The sequence below is a fragment of the Danio aesculapii genome, chromosome 5, assembly GCF_903798145.1.
Source record: "Danio aesculapii chromosome 5, fDanAes4.1, whole genome shotgun sequence".
Classification (NCBI taxonomy): Eukaryota; Metazoa; Chordata; class Actinopteri; order Cypriniformes; family Danionidae; genus Danio; species Danio aesculapii.
Window position 1 is genome coordinate 46,930,955 of NC_079439.1, and position 21,200 is coordinate 46,952,154.

The following is a 21,200-nucleotide window of genomic DNA, read 5'->3' on the forward strand; positions in this document are numbered from 1 at the left end:
TTTGTCTTCCAGAGATGATTTGACTCTGCTTGCTAAAAACACCCAAATAGCAAAATTTCAGATAAAAATCTTGTAATGAATAACAAACAAGCAAATTAATAAATAAACAACCTACATCTGGATGACATGAGGAGGATTAATTAACGGCAACTTTTCATTTTTGGTGAACTTTATCCTCAACGTGTGCTACTATAGGATCGTGTTATTCCAGTACAGCAGGGGGCGATGAAGACGTTCATGCGCAAGTGCTTCAGTTCAAGAACAAGACCTTTGAAAATGGTGTCTGTTGACAAATAATAACGTACTGCTTTGCTCTACTTTTTTTAGTTTGTAGCATGATTAATACTTGGTTTGTGTATGTATCTTAATGTATATGTGTCGCTACGAGGCAAAGGCACATCTCAATCAATACCAAATGTTTTTTATTATATTTATCTGTTTTTTATATGCAGACAAACCAGCACACACAAAGTTGTGGTCAGAAAAGCATCAAACATCATTTTGACTGTTGTTAGAATAATTGTAGACGCTTAGCATCGATGACAATCTGGCCCGCAGGTTAGTTTGTCCAATTTATAGAGCTGGATGAAATGAAGCAGCGGGGCGAAAGTGAAAGTAGCAGCAGAAAGATGGAAGATCAACAACATGATCAAAAAGGATCTGGAGCAGATCTGCTCTCCAGAATTGCTCTCAATGATAACAAGGCTGGTATGGAGGGACTTGACAGAGACAAGATCAACAAGATCATTCTGGAAACCTCCAAGGTTGGCACACCTACTTATTGACTTTAGATATACAGTATTATTTAGTACAATGAATACTAGCTCGTATCTATTTTGTATAAATTTAATAGCAGGCCAGTGAATTAAGTCAATAAGAATAATCATACATATGATAAAAATCTAGATTGTTTTGATATATATATATATATATATATATATATATATATATATATATATATATATATATATATATATGTATATGTATGTGTGTGTGTGTGTGTGTGTATTAGGGTTGCACAATATTGGAAAAAACAGATATTGCGATATTTAATTTTTCTGCAATTAATATTGAGATATAAATACAGTTTCTCAAGATACTTGAATTGCACTATTTGATTGGTTTTAACAGTATTCAGGTGAAGAAATTAAATAATCACAATGGAAAAAAGTTTTCTTTGCTTTGTCTCATTTCTAGTCCAAATATCAAAAAAAAAAAAAGTAAAAAAATATCGTTTTGTTTTAAAATTCAGATGAAATAAGGCATAACAAATAAGACTTTCTCCAGAAAAAAAAATATTATCAGACACACTAAAAATTTCCTTGCTCTGTTAAACATCATTTGAGAAATATAAAAAAAATAATAAATCAAAGGGGAGCTAATAATTCTGACTTCAACTATATATAATATATATATATATATATATATATATATATATATATATATATATATATATATATATATATGTGTGTGTGTGTGTGTGTGTATATATGTGTGTGTGTGTATATATATATGTATGTATGTATGTATGTATGTATGTATGTGTGTGTGTGTGTGTGTATGTGTATATATATGTATGTCATATAATATTTGTTTACATAATAGCACTTTATTTTACATACTTCTACAAACTATATAGGCTACTTCTTAAAAAAATAATTACAAAATTTGGCTAATAATAACTACAGTAGGTACTAACTCTGAAGCCGTTACCTTATTTTGTTTTGCCTTGCACTTTCAAAACTATGTACACTGTAAGGGCACAAGTGCATCACTCTAAAACAAAGTGCTGCAAGTTACATTACAAATATTATTAAATTTCTTAATCATTTGTAATTTAAATCATTTTTGTGCTGTGAATTTATTTTAGTCAAATTGAAATACATGCATTACATTAAATTATTATATATTGTTTATATATTTTATTTATTATTACTTTAAATCTTACAGCCTGACTGTCTGTTTATTTCTACACCTTTCAAAGTTTTTACTGTTTAAACTGTTTACTGTTTTTACTGTTTAAGAAGACAAATATACCATTGCTGGTCAGTAAATATGTATAATCATTATAATTTAATTGCAATTTATTGAAATAGTTTCAGATGAAGTATAACAAGGCACTGTACCTGACAGCGTTGTGGATTAAATAATGTATTTTTTCTAAATTATAGGGATCTAGATTTTATGAGAATGAATTGAAGAAGGAGCGGCAGGTGAATCAGCGCATTGAAAAGATGATGGAGCAAAAAGCAAAAATCACTAAGGAACAGATGAAGCAAGCCCAAGCAGAGGTAATCAGCCTTGTAAACACTGTCATAAATGTTTGTATTGGATTTCACAATGAGTGGCCACACTCACAAACTTACCTCTGACTTCGATTACTGTTAAATATTGCATTCTCAACGTCTTATTAAAATAAATGTATATTTGTATGTTTGATGACTCTTATTAATATTTTACACAATTATATTAACTATGAAAATAAGGTTGTTTGGTTATATGAAAAGGGGAAGGTGTATTGTAAAAAACGATTAATTGACATTACTTAAAAAGGTGAGTAAACTAAAATTTAAAACAACATTTTCTTGGTTTGTATTCACTCGATATCTTAGTCACAGATCCAAATGAAAATCTTTCTCTCTATTAGGGTTCAAATTTGCGATGACTCCACAAATCATGTTCTGAAATGTGGTTCCTGGTCATTGTAATTGGTATGGGTCCCAGCAGTGGAACTTGTAGGCAGATTAAAAGTGCCTGAATTATTAGGAGAAACAAAAGCACATTGAGACTTGAGTGTCTTTCCCCAGTTGCAGCATAGTAGCATCTGAAGTAAACACAACGAGTATCGCCATGGTAACCCAAAGCGCAAGCTTTCTCAACTGCTGATGTTATTTTGTTTCAAACACAGTCATTAGCAGTGATAATAAATGACTTTTGACAGTATATAAATAAATAGATACATTAATAACGAAACAAACATTAATATTGTGGATACACAATGGTGTATCATAATCACAACTCAACATTGCAGATCCTGCGATGTGACTATTTCATATGCGCACATTGCGAAATCGATGCTAAAATGGTATATTGTGCAGCCCTAGTCTTTACTTTAATATGTGAGTAAACATGTTGCCTAAAAATATAAAGTAAATAAACTAGTTGCATATTTATACTAATTAAGTTGAGTTAACTTAACTGTTCCAAGTTACAATGGGTTTGCTCCATTTTGGGGGCTAAATTCAACTTGTCACTTTTAAGGCAACAAATTTACTCACTTTTTCAAAGTAAAATAATTATTCTCTTTTTACAGTGAGCCATATTGTCAAATCCACAATGCAAAAAATAAAAAATCATAATTTCCTTAATATAAAATACATTGTCTAGATGCAAAAATGTAAACTTGGCCAGTGAACAATTACACATTTTGTACCCAAAATTTGAATGCAATGGAATGCCTCTGTTTTCTTGTCCATTTTCATACCTGTTTAGTTAGTATCATTACTGAAGAGCTTTTACACCACAGGTGGACAGACTGTCAGGTGACCTGGAGAGAAGTCGAGAGCTGGGTCATGTGATCGTTCATGTGGACATGGATGCGTTCTATGCTGCTGTAGAAATGAGAGACTGTCCAGAGCTGAAGGACAAACCGATGGCAGTGGGATCCATGAGCATGTTGGTAAATGTCTGAAACAGAACCCCACCGATCACCATTACACATCCACAATGCTGACATTAGAGCAGCAAGAGTTTGAATGGAAAACTTAACAAAATAACCAATAGTCCACTAGAGGTTCTATTTTAGCTATCTATTTTTAATGTGGAATGCATCAATATCAACCCTGGTGAGCACCTGCACATATTCATTCAATGTTTTCATCTTTTTTTGTTTGATTAAATATAATTTTGAATGAATAATGCAACAGCTCACTCATAAAGACTTCATATTTCATTACTTCATGATTCAGCGGTTTGGTAGAATCTTTTAAAGTAAATATTCAGTGACAAATGCATTTTTGATGGTTGCTTGTCGCCAGTTGAGCAGCCATCAATGTTATGTAAATGGTCATTCTAATCTTCACCATGAACATAAGTGTTTACATACCAAACAGAGATAAAGCCAGATATGGAAACCATGACCATTTATTATTAAGATCTTGAGAGGGTTTGAATCAAGATCTTTTAATGATCAATCATGCTGCTTGAGTTGATGTTCTAATCTTTTATTCTTTTCAGTCAACCTCTAATTACCACGCCAGAAGGTTTGGTGTCCGTGCTGCTATGCCTGGGTTTATAGCTAAGAAGCTCTGTCCGGATCTAGTCATTGTTCCAACTAACTTTGACAAATACAGAGCAGTGAGTGCCCAGGTATGTTGTATCCTAGTCAAGCATTACTCATTGGTCATAACTACTGTGTTTGTCTAAGGTGTAAGTCTGTCTTAAAGGTACGGGAGATATTTTCAGAGTACGACCCTAATTTCATGCCTATGAGTCTGGATGAGGCTTATCTGGACATCACTGAGCACCTGGAGCAGCGCAAGCACTGGCCAGACACCATGCGAACACACAAAATCTGTGACGCTAAGACAGGTGCATTACTAAGATATATTAACTAATATAGGGGGTTTCAGACTGCACCTGCAAAGGGAGTTGTAAATCATATTTAACACATTCATATATTTATACACACACACACATTGTGAAAAGCTTCACCAAAGACTTTATTTTCGATGAAGGTTATGGTTCTATGGTGTTGACAAGAAAATCATGTACTTATTTTATCAGGCTGTGTTTGAGAGTGTCATCAGGTATGGTCTATCTACATGGTATGGCAATCCTTCTGTAAATCTGAAATCAAACATTTTAATATCATCAGAATTGCTATGAGAATAATAGGACCAGAAACCTTTACTAGTATTCAAACACTTTATGAGCAATGCACTTTAAATGAAGCGAAAAGAATTTTAAACAATCCATCTCATGTGCTCTTCCCATTTTATGATCTTTTACCTTCCGTTGGAAGCGGAACAGACTTAAGAACTCTTTTATCCCAGTGTCAATCAGACTGTTGAACACTGATCGATAGTGTGCATATGTTTTTCTTGTATGTAATCCTTTTACATGTTTACTATATCATTTTTAATATGTCAGAACTTGCTGAAGTGCTCTATGAGTACACAGAAAATTTCCCCTTCAGGGACAATAAAGTATACAAACAAACAAACAAATAAATGCTAATTTTTCTAATTAATCAATTAATTAATTAAATTATTTGTTTATACATGCATGCAAATGTATATCGAATTCTCCATAACATGAGTTCCACCTAAGTTTAAGTTAGACCCTGCCAATAAGTCAATGTGTAATTAGCATGTTATAATGTAATTCAAGAAGAAAGTAGCTTATTAGTAGTCCTTCATCAAAATGTTCAGAAATATTATAAACATGTTTTTTAGTACTTACATTTTATAAGTCACCTCAGAGTATAATTCACAGTGGTAGGTCAACAGGATTAGAGATATATTTGGTGGTCTGTGGCATCCAAAAGTGACTGAAAAGAGCTTAAAAACCTCTGGGTCTACTGGATGTTCTCTTTGAGAAAGCTTTTCACTTACAAATTTGCCCTTATATCAACTTATCTATGTTTATTTTTATTTTGTTGAAAAGAAAGCGATGCATGCAGGTCTGCAAGTGAATCAGAGAGAGATGAACTGTCTCCTGTGCTGTTTGAGGACAGTCCCAGCTCCTCTCCTTCTCTGTCAGGGGCTGATGGGAAATCGGAGGTGTTTGGGACGAGTGCAGAGGAGGCCGTGAGGGAGATGCGCTTCCGTATTGAACAGAAAACATCTCTTACTGCCAGTGCGGGTGAGGGAGTACATTTCTTTTATACTCGGAAATGTATTATATTGGAGGTATGAATGCTAAATTATTATCCTCTGTTGTAGGCATTGCCCCAAATATGATGCTTGCAAAAGTATGCAGTGATAAGAACAAGCCCAATGGCCAGTACCGAATTCCTCCTGAGAGACAAGTTGTGATGGACTTTATAAAGGATCTTCCTGTCAGAAAGGTACATCTGATCCTTTTATTCCTAACTGTTAGGTGTATAGCCAATATATCGCAATAAAAAAGGCAACCATATTTATTGTGGACATATATGAATACTAGGGCTGGGTGATTAATCGAAAAGTCATCTACATTCAGAACCAAAAACTGATCAAATTTTTCCAGATCAATTTTTTTAATTACTTTCTCTACCATGTGTGGAGTCACATGACCCTGCTTTGTTAAGGCTGATTCATACTTATTATATTATGATTTATACTTATTATATTATTATGATTGTGTACAGTCCAGCGCAGCCTTCGCATATCCACGCACCTCTCAAAAAATGTACCTACACGTCACAACGACGCATAGAGCAAGCTTTGTGATTGGTCGGTTTGGTAGCGGTGATGATGGTGGACGGCGCAGAGAGCCACGTTTTAGGCAGTGTGTTTTAATTTCAGTTGTTCAGCATTGATGGTCAATAAATAATCATAGATAGTAGATAGTGTGTGTTTACTTCAATTATTTTAAAATCAAGTAATCCACCCTTCATTCAAACATCTCTCACTTGTAATTTATGAGCATATTTACCTTACAAAACTTGTCAGTGAACTGTGAGGGCAAAAACATAAAATAAATAAATAAAATAATCATTCATTAATTGTTATTGACGGTGGCGCAGTAGGTAGTGCTGTCGCCTCACAGCAAGAAGGTCGCTGGTTCGAGCCTCGGCTGGGTCAGTTGGCATTTCTGTGTAAAGTTTGCATATTCTCCCTGCGTTCGCGTGGATTTCCTCCGGGTGCTCCGGTTTCCCCCACAGTCCAAAGACATGTGGTACAGGTGAATTGGGTAGGCTAAATTGTCCGTAGCGAATAAGTGTGCATGGATGTTTCTCAGTGATGGGTTGCAGCTGGAAGGGCATCCGCTGCGTAAAACAAATGCTGGTTAAGTTGGCGGTTCATTCCGCTGTGGCGACCCCAGATTAATAAAGGGACTGAGCCAAAAAGAAAATGAATGAATGAATAATTGTTATTGAGTTAAAATGTTCAATTAATCAAGATTTTGATTTTAGACCAAATCGCCCAGCCCTAATGTATACTGTAGTTCACTCAAAATAATAGCTTAGCATGAAATATGTTAATGATGGATAAAATATAGTGGAAACACTTTACAAAGAGGTTGTATTTGTTAATGTTAATTTATGTATTTACTATCATGAAGAAAAAAAAATTAAGAATATATTTATTACAGTATTTATTCGTGCTTTTTAAAGTTAGTTAATGAAAATGCAGTTGTTCATTGCTAGTTTGTGTTAACTCAAGAGTCACATGAGTTTGTATTTTAATTATGCATTAGTAATTGTTGAACTATGATTAATAAATGCTGTACAACTACTGTTCATACTTAGTTTATGTTAGCAAATACATTAACACACGTAAACTAATGAAACCTTATTGTATAGTGTGACCAATATGGTAAACTCAGAATGAGACATTATATTTAGACATTATACATGTCCCAATATATTTGGCAGACACTTTTATTTAAAGCGACTTTTGTATCTATGGTAATGTTGTACTGTTTGAGCTGCAGGAGGGTTAATAATGAATAGTATATTAAAATTAAAAATACTAATTAAAAATGTTAAAAATACACAAATTTTTTTTTTCTGAAATTCAGTATTGAAAACTTGATTAAATATGCTCAGGGGTGCTAAATAAAATTATACTTTGATCCATTTATATCCATTTATAGTTCTCAGTTTATTATGTCTAGGAATAAGGCTAACAATATGTAATGTTGTGTAGTGTAATATTATTATTATGCATTTTTCTAGGTATCAGGTGTTGGAAAGGTTACTGAGAAGATGCTGGCTGCTCTGGGTATTGTCACCTGTTCTCAGCTTGGCCAGCAGGTTGCGCTACTATCCCTGCTGTTTTCCGGAACCTCTTGGCATCATTTCCTTCACATATCTTTGGGTTTGGGCTCCACGTATATGGAGAGGTGTGCAGTGTCAATGCATGTTACAGCGTGAAACTTTTGTGTGGCACAAATCAACTACATGGGGATAAATGTTGAATACAGCATAATAACATGGAATATCTGCTTGTTTTGTTTCAGGGACTCGGAAAGAAAGAGTATGAGCACTGAGAGGTAATCTGATCAATGTTTTTTTAGTCTTCACATCCAAGCATTTCTATTCCCTCTTCCTATGGGTGGGCAGTATAACCAAAATTTCACAGTAACGATATACTACATGATATAGTTATTTTTTTTTTAAAGTTGCTATTCCAGAAAATCAAATGGTTATAATATTCATTCATTCATTTTCTTTTTGGCTTAGCCCCTTAATTAATCCGGGGTTGCCACAGCGGAATGAACCGCCAACTTATCCAGCACATTTTTTGCGCGGCGGATGCTCCTCCAGCCACAACCCATTACTGGGAAACATCCACACACACTCATACACTACGGCTAATTTAGCTTACCCAATTCACCTGTACCGCATGTCTTTGGACTGTGGAGGAAACCGGAGCACCCGGAGGAAACCCACGCGAACGCAGGGAGAACATGCAAATTCCGCACAGAAATGCCAACTGACCCAGCCGAGGCTCGAACCAGCGACCTTCTTGCTGTAGGTGACAGCACTACCTACTGCGCCACTGCGTTGCCATGGTTATAATAAATTAACTTAAATACTTCACAAATGAAAAGTCTTTTTCATTTTAATTGGACCATGTTAAATATATTTACTCATATTCACAGTTTCAAATCAGTAATCCAAAATAGTTCAACTAAATCACATGTAAAAGTTCATCTCATATTGTTGACCGAATCTTACTAGGTGCACTGCAGTCAGTGCTTCCCTTAGTCCTATGAGCAGCGACTTGCTCATTCACACGATTCATCAGTAATGATAGACAGTATACTGTATAGCAACAAAATCCCCAGCCCTACCTCCTTCCCTCAGTTCTGCTCCACTGTTTCCATTCTCCTGAGGCTTCCTGGTTCTATGAATCTCCTCAGTGGGCTCTCATTGGTCAGCTAGCCCACTGTGTTCTGATTTGCAGACTGCCAAGTCCACATTGAATGAAATGTCAGACCTAGGGCCAGTGTTTATTTTCAATAATGTTAAAGGAGGAAAGCTCATCGTAGTTTATACAAGGCTTTTGTTGTAGGCCTTTAAGGAAATTCTGTCAGCAAATTCTTTTAAAATTTGAACCTTTTTAATGCTTACTCTTTGTTTCAGAACGTTTGGGGAGATGAGTGATGCAGGGGAGCAGTATTCTCTGTGCAGGGAGCTCTGTCATGATCTGGCTCAGGACCTACAGAGGGAGGGCCTCAAGGTACCTGTGATTCACCCCTTTGTCAGGCCGAGATTAGAGTAAAATGATCTTCTCTCAGTCTCATTAATAGCCAGTGATAACTTGAGCTGTGAATCTTCAAATGGTTTAAGGTTTGTTTATTAATTATCATTAGTTTCTTAGAACATTTAGAACATATAAATAACAAAATCATTAGTATGGATGTACTGCTGGTGATCTTTGTTTTAGATTTTTTTTTGCTGGGTGCTTTCTAAGATTTGCATTACAAGGAAAGGTCACCCAAAAATCTAATTTCTGTCATCATTTACTCATCCTCCACTTGTTCCAAACCTGTTTGAAGTTCTTTCTTCTGTTTAACACAAAATGATATTCTGAAGAATGTTGTGGGGAAAAATACCCATTTTTGTTCATACTGTGGATGTCAATGGCTGCTTTTTTTAACAGCACTCTTCAGAATTTCTTGTTTCATGTTCAACAGAAGAAAGAAATTGATGAATGTTTAGAACCGCTTCAGTGTGAGCAATCTGAGAAGAAATTTTCATTGATGGGTGAACTATCTCTTTAAGATATTTTAAAGATTCCTTATTATATCTTAAAATATAAAAATGTTATTTTATCTCGCAATACCTTTATATTCTACTTTTAATTTTCTCATAATGTACACTGCAGTATTAACTCTTTTCTTACAGTCTCCAGTTTTGGTAAACCTCTTTCCAAAAGTATTTCTCAGCACTAAACACTGTGATACAGAATGTAATAAAGACATCAGTTTTACTGTATCATATTAAGCTCAGAACCAAAATGGATTTACTTTTACAGCTCAGAAACCAGATTGTCTTAGATTTTGTCAACACATGTGTTACGCCCGGTCCAGGGGTAAGGACTCAACATAAAAGGGAAGACTGCACACACAATGCTGCTTAAGAAAATATATAAAGATTTTATTTTCACAATTTTCTCAAACAAAATTTGTCTTTTTTTTTTCAGCTTCAGGAGCTGACCAGGCCAAAACAATCTTAATTTTAAATCCCCTCCAAATTTTCAGCAAAAGGAAAGAAAATAAAATACACTTTCTTACCTTACTCCCTGATCCAAAAACAATCAATAAAATAAGGTGCAAAAGAAAATGGCGTCAAGCTCCCTACTTACTATGTACAAATATTTACAATTAGCAAACAAATCCAAAAGGGGCAAAACAGCAGAGTAGTCATTTAACAGGCAGAGGTCAGATTTTCAAGAGCAAGAACTAATGCACTAAATACTTTGTTTTTCCTCAGATACTTAGACAAACTCCAGTTCAACAAATCTAACTAACAAACACACAATTTATTTTTATAATCGTAAACACACTACTACCAACCACAAGTGAGCTCGAACAGCTAAACAGGAAGTGACAAAGGAAGAATTTATAGGCAGCCAGGAGTCAGCTGACTAGGCAGGGTATGGCATCAATAGGGTGTATGCCAAGCTAGTGTGTTTCCCATACTGATAAACTTCCGGTGACCTGTTATTGTGAATTTTTTTCCATTTTATATGGTTACTTTTCCAGCATCGATGTTGTAATGTAATTAAAATACATTCAGTTAAATAAACTTTGGCATTCATTTAGTTGTTCAAGCATAAAACGAGACAAAAAGCTGTTAACTCGCACGCGCCCGTCAGAATCGGCAGGCTAGCGCAGAAGCTCCATTGAATATAATGGGGTAAAATAAATGCTCATATTATAAAGACATGGTGGGGGAAATGCAATTTAATGCAGTGCTTCTTGTACAATCTGAGACCTACTTTATATCAGATATCACTCAGCCAGTGGAGATCGCTGATTTTTAAAGAAAACAGACCTTAAACGTTCCGATTTTTGCATTGACATACAGTTGACCGGAAGTGCTTAACCCAGGTTACTGGCAAATTCAAAGTCCTATTAGCATGCTTCGGCATATACCCTATTGGAGCAGGGGCAGGACCAAAAGGAGCAAGCAGCTACATCCCAAAAATAAAAAGAGCTGTATTAATACATAAAGAGACATAACACGTCAAACTCTTTAAAGCATAAGCTACCACTACAGTTTGCGAGTCAAAGCAGATGTTACTCATGGGCAGCCAATGGGCAGAGCTTAGGCTGGCATTATGCAAATTTGATATACTGTAAACCTTCATAGGTTTGAGTAAAACTGGTAGGACTGTGGTTTTGGAAATGAAGCAGTGTGATCTTTGAAACTTTGCAGACATTTTAGATTCACAAACATTTTGGGGTTAATCATCGCTTTGATGGTTATCCCCAAAATGAAAATGAACACTATTTTACTTGCCCTCAAGTGGCTCCAAATGTTTATGCATTTAATTTCTTTCTCTATCACAAAATAATATCACAATAGAAGATAATTAGAAAAATGGTTAACACTTTATAATAAATACACACTATGAATCATTTACTAAGCATTAGCATCTAGTGAATTCATCATTTGTTAAGCGTTAACTCTACATTAATAAACATTTGTAGCTGCAGTTATTAACTGCTTACTAATGTTGTATTCTTGACTTATAAGCACCTATATAATGTGCTTAATAATTGTATTTTCATACTTAGTTAATAATTTATTTTTCATTTCTAAATTAAGTATTGCATTATTTACAAACCAGTTGTATTTAAGAGTAGTTGAGGGTTTTTAGGATAATTCAGAATGAGTTAGTAAATGATTAATAAACTATTGAAATCAACGTTTATATGTCTTATTATTCAGGCATATATTAATAGTTAACTAATATGTTAATAAATGGTTTATTAACTCAACTTCATGCAATTTTGTGATCTAATCTAAAGTGAGGACTATTTATGCTTTATAAATCCCTTATGAATGACAAACAAAGGCTCAGAATCAAATGAACAATAATCTTTGCAATCTTTTCTAAAAAATAAAATTACTGTAAAGTTTAAACATTGACAAATAACAGGAGTATCAAAATACGACATAAAATTATATAAAACAACAACAATAAGTAATTTAACAATATAATAAGATGCAATGTTTATACTGTACAGTAATTTTATTTTAGATAAGGTTGCAAAGATTTATTTTTCATTTGAAGTACAGATTTATTTGTGTATCTTTAAATGAAAAGGAATGAATAATGTCATTTTTCCTGTTTAGAATTTAACTGAGCCTTTATCTGTCATTTATAAGAGATTTATAAAGCATAAATAGTCCTCACTTTAGATTAGGTCACAAAACTAGATGAAGTTGAGTTAATAAAGCGTTTATTAACATACATAGTAACCCTTAATATATGCCTGAATAATAAGACATATAAACGTTGATTTCAATAGTTTATTAATCATTTACTAACTCATTCTGAATGATCCTAAAAACCCTCAACTACTTTTAAATACAAATGGTTTGTAAACAATGCGATACTTAATTTAGTAATGAAAAATGAATCATTAACAAAGTATGAAAGTACAAGTATTAAGCACATTATAAATATGTTTGTAAGTCAAGAATACAGCATTTGTAGCTGCAGTTATAAACTGCTTACTAACGTTTATTAATGTAAAGTTAATGCTTAACAGATAATGAATTAACTATTTGCTAATGCTTAATAAATGATTTATAGTGTTTAGTTATTATAAAGTGTTACCGAAAAAGGTTAGCCTGTTATCATCAACTTTCAAAGAAAAACAAATGTAAGTCAATAGTTACAGGTTTCCAGCATTTTTCAAAATAACTTCTTTTGTTGTTATTATTATTATTATCAGGTTTGTGAAACATGAAGGTTGAGCAAATAATTTTTTTTTATTTTGGGTGAACTATCCCTTTGAATTACAAAATTCACAGAAATGAATACACAAACAATCATAGCAGGCCACTTCAGAGCATTTTAATACTTGAGGATGACACCCAGTTAGATAAAAGGCAATTAGTCCAGTGTAACTGAGGAAAATATGCATTGTGTCATTTGTAACGTAGCATTTATGTGTGTTATAGGGGAAAACTGTCACTTTAAAGTTGAAGAATGTCAAGTTTGAAGTGAAGACCAAAGCATTTACACTCCAATATGCTGTCTGTACTGAGGAGGAGATCTTTGCTGCTGCTAAAGACCTTCTCAAAGTTGAAATTGACAGTGTCGGCCCTCAGCCACTGAAGCTCAGACTCATGGGTATGTATTACACCTTGTTATGTGCTTGTGTGTATCTGTCCATTACTGTTCAAAAGTTTGGGGTCTGCACCAGTTTGGGGTCTCAGCAAGCTTTTATTTGTTGAAAAATACATCTAAAAAGGCAACATTTTAAAGCATAAAATGTTTTCTATTGTAATATATTTTTAAACATGTACTTGTTGCTGTGATTTTCAGCATCATTATTCCTGTTTGCAGTGTCACATAATTTTTGAAATATTCATTCTAATATGATCATTGTCAGTAGGGATGCACAATATTATTAAATAAAATGTGCTATTTTGTTCATCTATGGATAGAATTTTACATGATGGCTTAATTCGATGTTTAAATAAATCACAATTTTACCTTAATTGGGGTGTTGTAGGAAAGTAAATCTGGATTAAATAAAATAAACACATCTTCAAGCATAGGTGAATAAAATGGAACAAATTTACAAAAGAAATATATATACAGTACAGAGCTTTATGGATTTCTAAGGAGTTAATAATCTATTGAATTTAATAACCAAATGTAAAATACCACTGTATAGTCTTTGTTGTATAAATAATTAAATGCAATTAGTCTTTGTTAAAGCTACAAACTTTATAACTTATTGGTTTAAATATAATCTTACACAGTTTACAGGACTTAAAAACACACTTTAAACTTTGAATTCACAAATCACGTGTTCTGAACTGTGATGCCAAGATTGCCAAGATAATTACAACTCGTCATTGCAGATCCTGCGACGTGACTATTGTGGATCGACACATTGTTGTATTGATGCTGAAACAATATATTGTGCAGCTCTAATTGTTAGCATTAGAAACAGTTGTGGAAACTGATATTATTTGTTCAGGTACAGAAAAAGAGTTATTAGAAATGTAAATACTATATTGTGTGACATGGTGGCTCAGTGGTTAGTACTGTCGCCTCACAGCAAGAAGGTCGCTAGTTCCAGTCTAGGCTGGGTCAGTTGGCATTTCTGTGTGAAGTTTGCATGTTCTCCTCGTGTTGGTGTGGGTTTCCTCCGGGTGCTCCATTTTCCCCCACAGTCCAAAGACATGCGCTATAGATCAATTTAGTAAGCTAAATTGTCTGTAGTGTATGAGTGTAAATGAGTGTGTATGGATGTTTCCCAGTACTGGGTTGCAGCTGGAAGGGCATCTGCTGTGTAAAACATATGCTGGATAAGTTAAAATTCCACTGTGGCAACCCCTGATAAATAAAGGGACTAAGCCAAAGGAAAATCAATGAATACTACAGGGTGATTTAAAAAGAATACCACAACTTTGAAAATCGAGAACTCTGCAAAGAAGAAAAGGAGAGCTAAGGTCTTTCTTGAAGTTCTTGAAACTTGAAGTACTCTTCACATTGATTAATTACCCATGGTTCCATCATGTTTCTTTGATTAAAAGTTGTGGTATTCTTTTTGAATCGCTTTGTATATTGAAATTTTACATCCTGTAGATATCTTTACTTCCACTTTTGATCAGTCACGTGTAACTTTACGGAATAAAATTCTCAAAGAGATCATTCACCTAAAAATAAAATGTACTCACCTTCAAGTGGATTCAAATTCTGCCTACAAATTATTAATAGTATTATTAGCTTATTCTATTTTAATAGAACAAAAGCATTTCTCCCAAAAGTGACAATTCCTTCATCATTTGCTCTCACTTGTTCCAAACCTGTTTGAGTTTCTTTCATCTGTTGAACTGGAAAGATGTTTTGAAGAATGTTTAAAACCCCCCAGTACCCATTATCTTCCGTAGTATTTTTGTTTGTTTGTTTCCTTAAAAATGTAGATTTTTTTGGATAAAAATAGAAACTCATAAAGTTTAAAGCCATATAAATGGATATTACAGTGTGAATAATAAACAAAATTGTATATTTTGGGTGAACTGTCCCTCTTTAACAGCAGTATATTATTGGACCATATCATAATACACTGTGGCGGTGTAGTGGCTCAGTGGTTAGCACTGTCTCCTCACAGCAAGAAGGTAGTTGGTTCAAGCCCTAGCTGGGTCAGTTGGCGTTTCTGTGTGGAGTTTGCATGTTCTCCCTGTGTTCGTGTGGGTTTTCTTTGGGTGCTCCGGTTTCCCCCACAGTCCAAAGACATGCAGAATAGGTAAATTGGATGAACTAAATTTGCCTGAGTGTGTATAGGTGTTTCCCAGTACTGGGTTGCGGCTGGAAGGGCATTCGCTGTGTAAAACATGTGCTGGATCAGTTGGCGGTGCATTCCGCTGTGGCGACCCCTGATAAATAAAGGGATTAAGCCGAAGGAAAATGAATGAACGATAGATATACTGTATTTTATATATATATATATATATATATATATATATATATATATATATATATTTATATTTATATTTATATTTATATTTATATATATATATATATATATATATATATATATATATATATATATATATATATATATATATATATATATATATATATATATATATTTATATTTATTTTTTGGAGCATGTCATTTCTAAACCCCTGCCCACTGCAGTATTTGACATCAGACAAAACAATCAAACAATAGCTTTCTTTTTAATCTCCTGAAACGATTTCAGAGATGTTTGCTATTCAACAGGCGTTCGAGTGTCTGGCTTTATCAGCGCCGAAGATAAAAAGCCTCTTCAAAAGAGCATAATGGGCTTTCTGCAGAAAGGTGGACCCGATCCAGCTGGTTTCTCACAGTGTCCTGGATCTGAACCCAAAGCTGAAGAGTCCAGTGATGGTGCCAGATTCCTCAAACCGCAGTCTACTGAGATGAAAGTACCCAAATCTCAAGCACCTCAGCAGCAGTCTTTCTTTCAGAGAGCCCAGTCCAAAAGACTTCAGCAGCAGCAGGAACAAACATCTGCTAGCACAGTTACAGACAACACTCAATCAGACAAAAGAAACAACACAGCTGCTAAAACACACGTGAATCACACTCAATCAGACACAACATCGACTAACAAAATGAATACAGGATACATAAACAAACATGCAAAGCCCTCATTTAAGATCTCGACCCAGGTGCTGCAGTGTCTCACCTGTCCTGTGTGCAATAAAGAAATGAAGGATGTAAACCTTACAGCCTTCAACCAGCATATCGATGAATGTCTGAAGGGCAGTGCGATGGATAGTAATGAACCCCCAGATTTAAGTGTAGCTGAGCGTCAAGAAGAGTTCAATGGTGAACCATTAAGTTTAGAAAGCAAGACTCTCATCCATTATTCATCATGTAATGAAGAGACAGCGTCTACTAGCACCTCTGAGCCAATGGCTGATGGTGATGACAGCAGTGACTTCAAGACTCCACAGTTTAGTCAAAGGATGATAAACAGAAACCATAATGTTGTTCTTAAAAAGCAGACATCTCTTTCTGAATCTGAAGTTAGAAGTTATGAAGCTTCACACTCAGCACATAATCCTGTCCCGGAGATGTCGTGTGATTTGAAAGGCTCGTCTTTGGTTTGTCCCGTGTGTAATCAGCCGCAGAGCACAGACGACCTTGTTCTGTTCAACCGGCATGTGGATATGTGTCTCAACCAGGACGTTCTGCTGGAGTTTGGAGGAGCTCATCCGCCTGTGGATCATTCAGATGCTTCACCAGCGTTTAAGAACATAAGAGGTATGAGTGATGACTGGAAATTAAATGTAGATGAATTCAAGTTTTAAGACCAGAGTGATAATAATTATAATGTACTTACTGTTTTGTCTATTGCAGGCCAATTGGGGGACCAGGGGAATGCTTCTAAAGTCAGAGAAAAGAGCAAAAGGTATTTAAATCTGTAAAAGGGTGCTAATATGTTGTTCGAATGCCTTAAAATATTTAAAAGTTTGGGTGCAGTTTTTTTTTTTTCATTTTATTTTATTTTATTTTTTTTATTTATTTATTTATTTTTTTATTTATTTTTTTTTTTTTTGCTTTTGTATTATTAAATTGATCAAAAGTGACAGTAAAGACATTATGGTCAGGATGTATGACGATATCACCTGAAAATAGATTAAATGTAAGTTTATCACTTCATGCTCAATAGCAGGGGTGCCCAAACTCAGTCTTGGAGGGCCAGTGTCCTGCAAAGTTTAGTTCCAACCCCAATTATGGGTATGGTATGGTATGGTACAGTACAGTTCATTATGTCCGTTTCCTCTGTTAATAGGTACCAAAAACCAAATCAAACGGTACCACTTTTTGGGTACCCATTCCAAAGGATACCTAGCACAACAAAAGGGTACCAAAAGGTGGTGCTAGACACACAGCTGAACGCTGTTGGTTTACAGAGAAACGTCACTAGCACATGCAACAAGCCAGAATAAAAAACAAAGGAGGCTCCATTTTTAAATACACAGCCGAGACATTACACAGTAATAATAGATACAAATAATAACGAGCCAAGCTCAAACAAACTTTGTCATCATCTTGATGAACAACCACAAAGCCAAGAAGAAGTGCAAAACCTGTGGTGTGTCCTATTGTTGTTTACGAGGCCATTTAAAAGAGCTCAATTTGCGGTTGCTCGGTATACTAGAAACTTCAAGTTGGAACTAAACTATGCAGAATACCAGCCCTCCAGGACCAAGTTTGGGCACCCCTCTTTTTAATCATTTGGATACAGTTTTAGATACCACCACCGGTGTTGCAAGCTTTAAAATATAGTGTTTACTTTTTGCATATTATTAAGCAATATTTTACGTTGGGCTTGTAATCATTCATTTTTTTAAAGTGTTGTATATTTCAATATTTCCAATATTTATTTTAGATTTCTACATTCTTAATGGGAGAGTTTACCCAAAAATTTAAATATTATTCATTCTAGCTTGTGTGGATTTAAAACTTTTATGTGTTGTTTTTTTCTTTCTTTCTTTCATCTGATGAGCACAAAAGGAGATATTTTGAAGAATGCTGGTTGCTAGTACCCATTTACTTCCATAGTATGAAAACAAAAATACAATTTAAGTCAATGGGTAGCAGCTACCAAGATTTTTCAAGGTATCATCTTTTGTGAAAGAAACTCATATAGGTTTGTAACAAGTGAAGGGTGAGTAAATGTTGACAGGGTTTTCAATTTTTACAAACAAAATAAAGTGTGAAAAATAATAATGGTTTTAGTATATGCTTTAAAATCCAAAAAAGAAATAGGCTTTCCCATGTAGTCATGTATAAACTTTGAATGAATAGAATTTATAGAAAATATACTATATTTAGTGCTTCCCACACATAGACTACACTTGGGTGGGTATATATTAACGGCCACCCAAGTATATTTAGTGACACGTTTTTTTTTTTCCTATTATTAACATCCTTTTACACTTTTTTTGTATCTGCCCAATATAAACAAACACCCGCAAGTGATTAAGTAGTGGAAAATCTTCTCTCGTTTGCCTGTTTCGTTCTGTGTGCACAAGACCTGTTAACACTCCCGCAGACAGTCTCTGCAGACTTGTTGGGAATAAAAATAATTTGTTCGGCCAGGTTTCTAAATCTCCTAAAACGTCTGGGATTCAACTTTTGCTTTCGCTTTCTAAAGCTTGTATGATAAAATTATTGTTAAAAATAAAATTATGTTTTGTTTGTCCCATATAGTTAACTATTAATGTGGGTAAATGGTGTGCTTCAATCCAGGTACCACCGCTAGTATATTTCAAACTTGTGGGAAGCACTGATATTGTGATACTGTATATATCATTATTAACATATGTAATTACACACAACATATGAGATTTTTGCTTTAGTCCAATACAGAATAAAATTACAAGGGAGTTAGCAATGTAATCAAATAAGCTACACATTTTAAATGAAGAAATCTGACTGTTTTATTACTTTTGCATAATTATTTAGCAGGCACTGCTATATAAAATTACTTACAGATGAAAAGAATAATAAAAGCAATCAAACTAACACTAATAGAAACTTTTTGTAAGTGCTTTATGACAACTCCAAGTTACTTTTAGATTACTTTTTTTGTCCTTAGTCGTTGTCGTCACCTTGATTTGAAAAGGATAATCATAACATATTGATGAAGAAAATGTATTCCATCCTTGATCAACTGCATTGAACATTGGATTTTCTTTATTGTATTTTTTTTTCATATTTTATAAAAACCTGATAATTGATTAAATCATTTAAATATAAAAAAATGGCATTATACAATTGAATTGATTACAAGCATTTTATGTGTAGAATATGAAAAATAATCCAGATATGAAAATATATATAAGATATGAAAATCTATTTCAAGTAAATGCTGTTTAATTTTTTTTCTATCGATCATAAAGTTCTAAAAAAGATCATAACAAAATAAATAAATAATATTAGCAGTTCTGTAAACATTTGAAATGATAAGGAATGTTTCATGAGCAACAAAAATGCATATTTGACTGATTTCATACATGAATCGCACTGAAGACTGGAGTAATAATGCACAAATTTCAACTTTACCATCACAGGAATAAATGGCATTCTAAAATACACTTCAGAAATTAATTAAAAAATGATTATATTTAACCAATTTTAACCTGTTATTTTTATAATATATTACTATATTTTAAAAGTCTGCAATGCCTCGTCAGTAAACATTTGCAAGTCTTGACAGCCCAAAACTGTTGAATTAGGTATTTATATATATTTTGTCTCATAATTTCTGTGTTCATTTTAATTACAGGCGAGGATCATCTCCTCTTCCTCCCTCAAAGAAAGCCAAAGTGTTGAGCACAAAACACACTATCGATAAATTCTTCCAAGGAAACACCAGACAGAACGTCTAATTCTGCTACAAATCCAGACAGACCATATCCAGAAAATATGAAGAAGAGACATGGGGAGAAGCTTTGCTGGATTCACTTCAGGGAATAATGTTGATGCAAGTAAGAAATCTGCAGACTGAAGATTAATGTAAGATGAAGGAAAGCAGGAATTTAATAAGATGCCATTGGGGGCGAAATATGACATTCCTGAAGATTAAGGTCTATTTGGGTATTTTTTTCTATTTATTATTGAATATTTGTGTGGTGGAAAAAATGCATTATATTTATGTTTTCTCTATTGCCTTTTTTATGATTACAACATAAGAAGTCAATACTTTATTTAATTAAGAATTTAATATATTTTTATTGTTATTTACATATTTACATAAATGCAAATGATCATTTAATGTTAGATGCTCAAAGCACTTTATAGACATGACAAAAATATTATCAAAATAATGGAAGTACACAGCGTTATCATAACTGTATACATTCAGAATTGTATAAATGTGTCATTTACTATACACCGAACATTACGGTGGGGAAAAATAATAAAAAAAGGCTTTCTATTTCATATAATGCTGTGTCTTTTAAAGGATAAACATTTATCAGGTTCTTATTGTTGCCCAGTGTTGGGTAAGTTACTTAAAGTAATAGATTACAAGTTACTGATTAATACTGGAAATTTGTAATCTGATTACATAAAATTATTAATTACTTTACTTTAAGAAAATTGCATACCTGTAACCATTGACATTTATAGTAGGAAAAACATACAGCTCACTATGTCTGCTGTTTTGTAGACAAACTGTAAACACTTAAATGTTGAATCAGTGAAATCTGGAATACGGGAGTGCATCGAGCTGCTTGCGTGCCGCATGCACATCGCTCCCATGTGTGCGCAAGCGCGCCTTC

The 21,200-nt window shown here is 33.9% G+C and overlaps 1 protein-coding gene across 1 annotated transcript; it reads left to right on the plus strand.

Moving 5' to 3' along the window:
* Nucleotides 1-136: 136 nt before the first annotated feature.
* polk (polymerase (DNA directed) kappa) lies at nucleotides 137-20,886 on the plus strand. Its single transcript, XM_056458367.1, has 14 exons — nucleotides 137-764; nucleotides 2,172-2,291; nucleotides 3,527-3,679; nucleotides 4,237-4,368; nucleotides 4,446-4,590; nucleotides 5,668-5,865; nucleotides 5,946-6,070; nucleotides 7,886-8,052; nucleotides 8,170-8,202; nucleotides 9,299-9,395; nucleotides 13,358-13,529; nucleotides 16,141-17,169; nucleotides 17,266-17,317; nucleotides 20,204-20,886. The coding sequence occupies exons 1-14, from the start codon at nucleotides 591-593 to the stop codon at nucleotides 20,304-20,306; spliced, it is 2,700 nt and encodes an 899-aa protein (XP_056314342.1). The 5' UTR covers nucleotides 137-590; the 3' UTR covers nucleotides 20,307-20,886.
* The last annotated feature ends 314 nt before the right edge of the window (nucleotides 20,887-21,200 follow it).

Excerpts from the sequence above, each read along its gene's own strand:
- polk (XM_056458367.1), top strand. The coding sequence starts at position 591 with ATGAAGCAGCGGGGCGAAAGTGAAAGTAGCAGCAGAAAGATGGAAGAT. Across the intron at positions 765-2,171 it reads TCATTCTGGAAACCTCCAAG|GGATCTAGATTTTATGAGAA; the intron begins GTTGGCACACCT and ends TCTAAATTATAG. Across the intron at positions 8,203-9,298 it reads AAGAGTATGAGCACTGAGAG|AACGTTTGGGGAGATGAGTG; the intron begins GTAATCTGATCA and ends TCTTTGTTTCAG.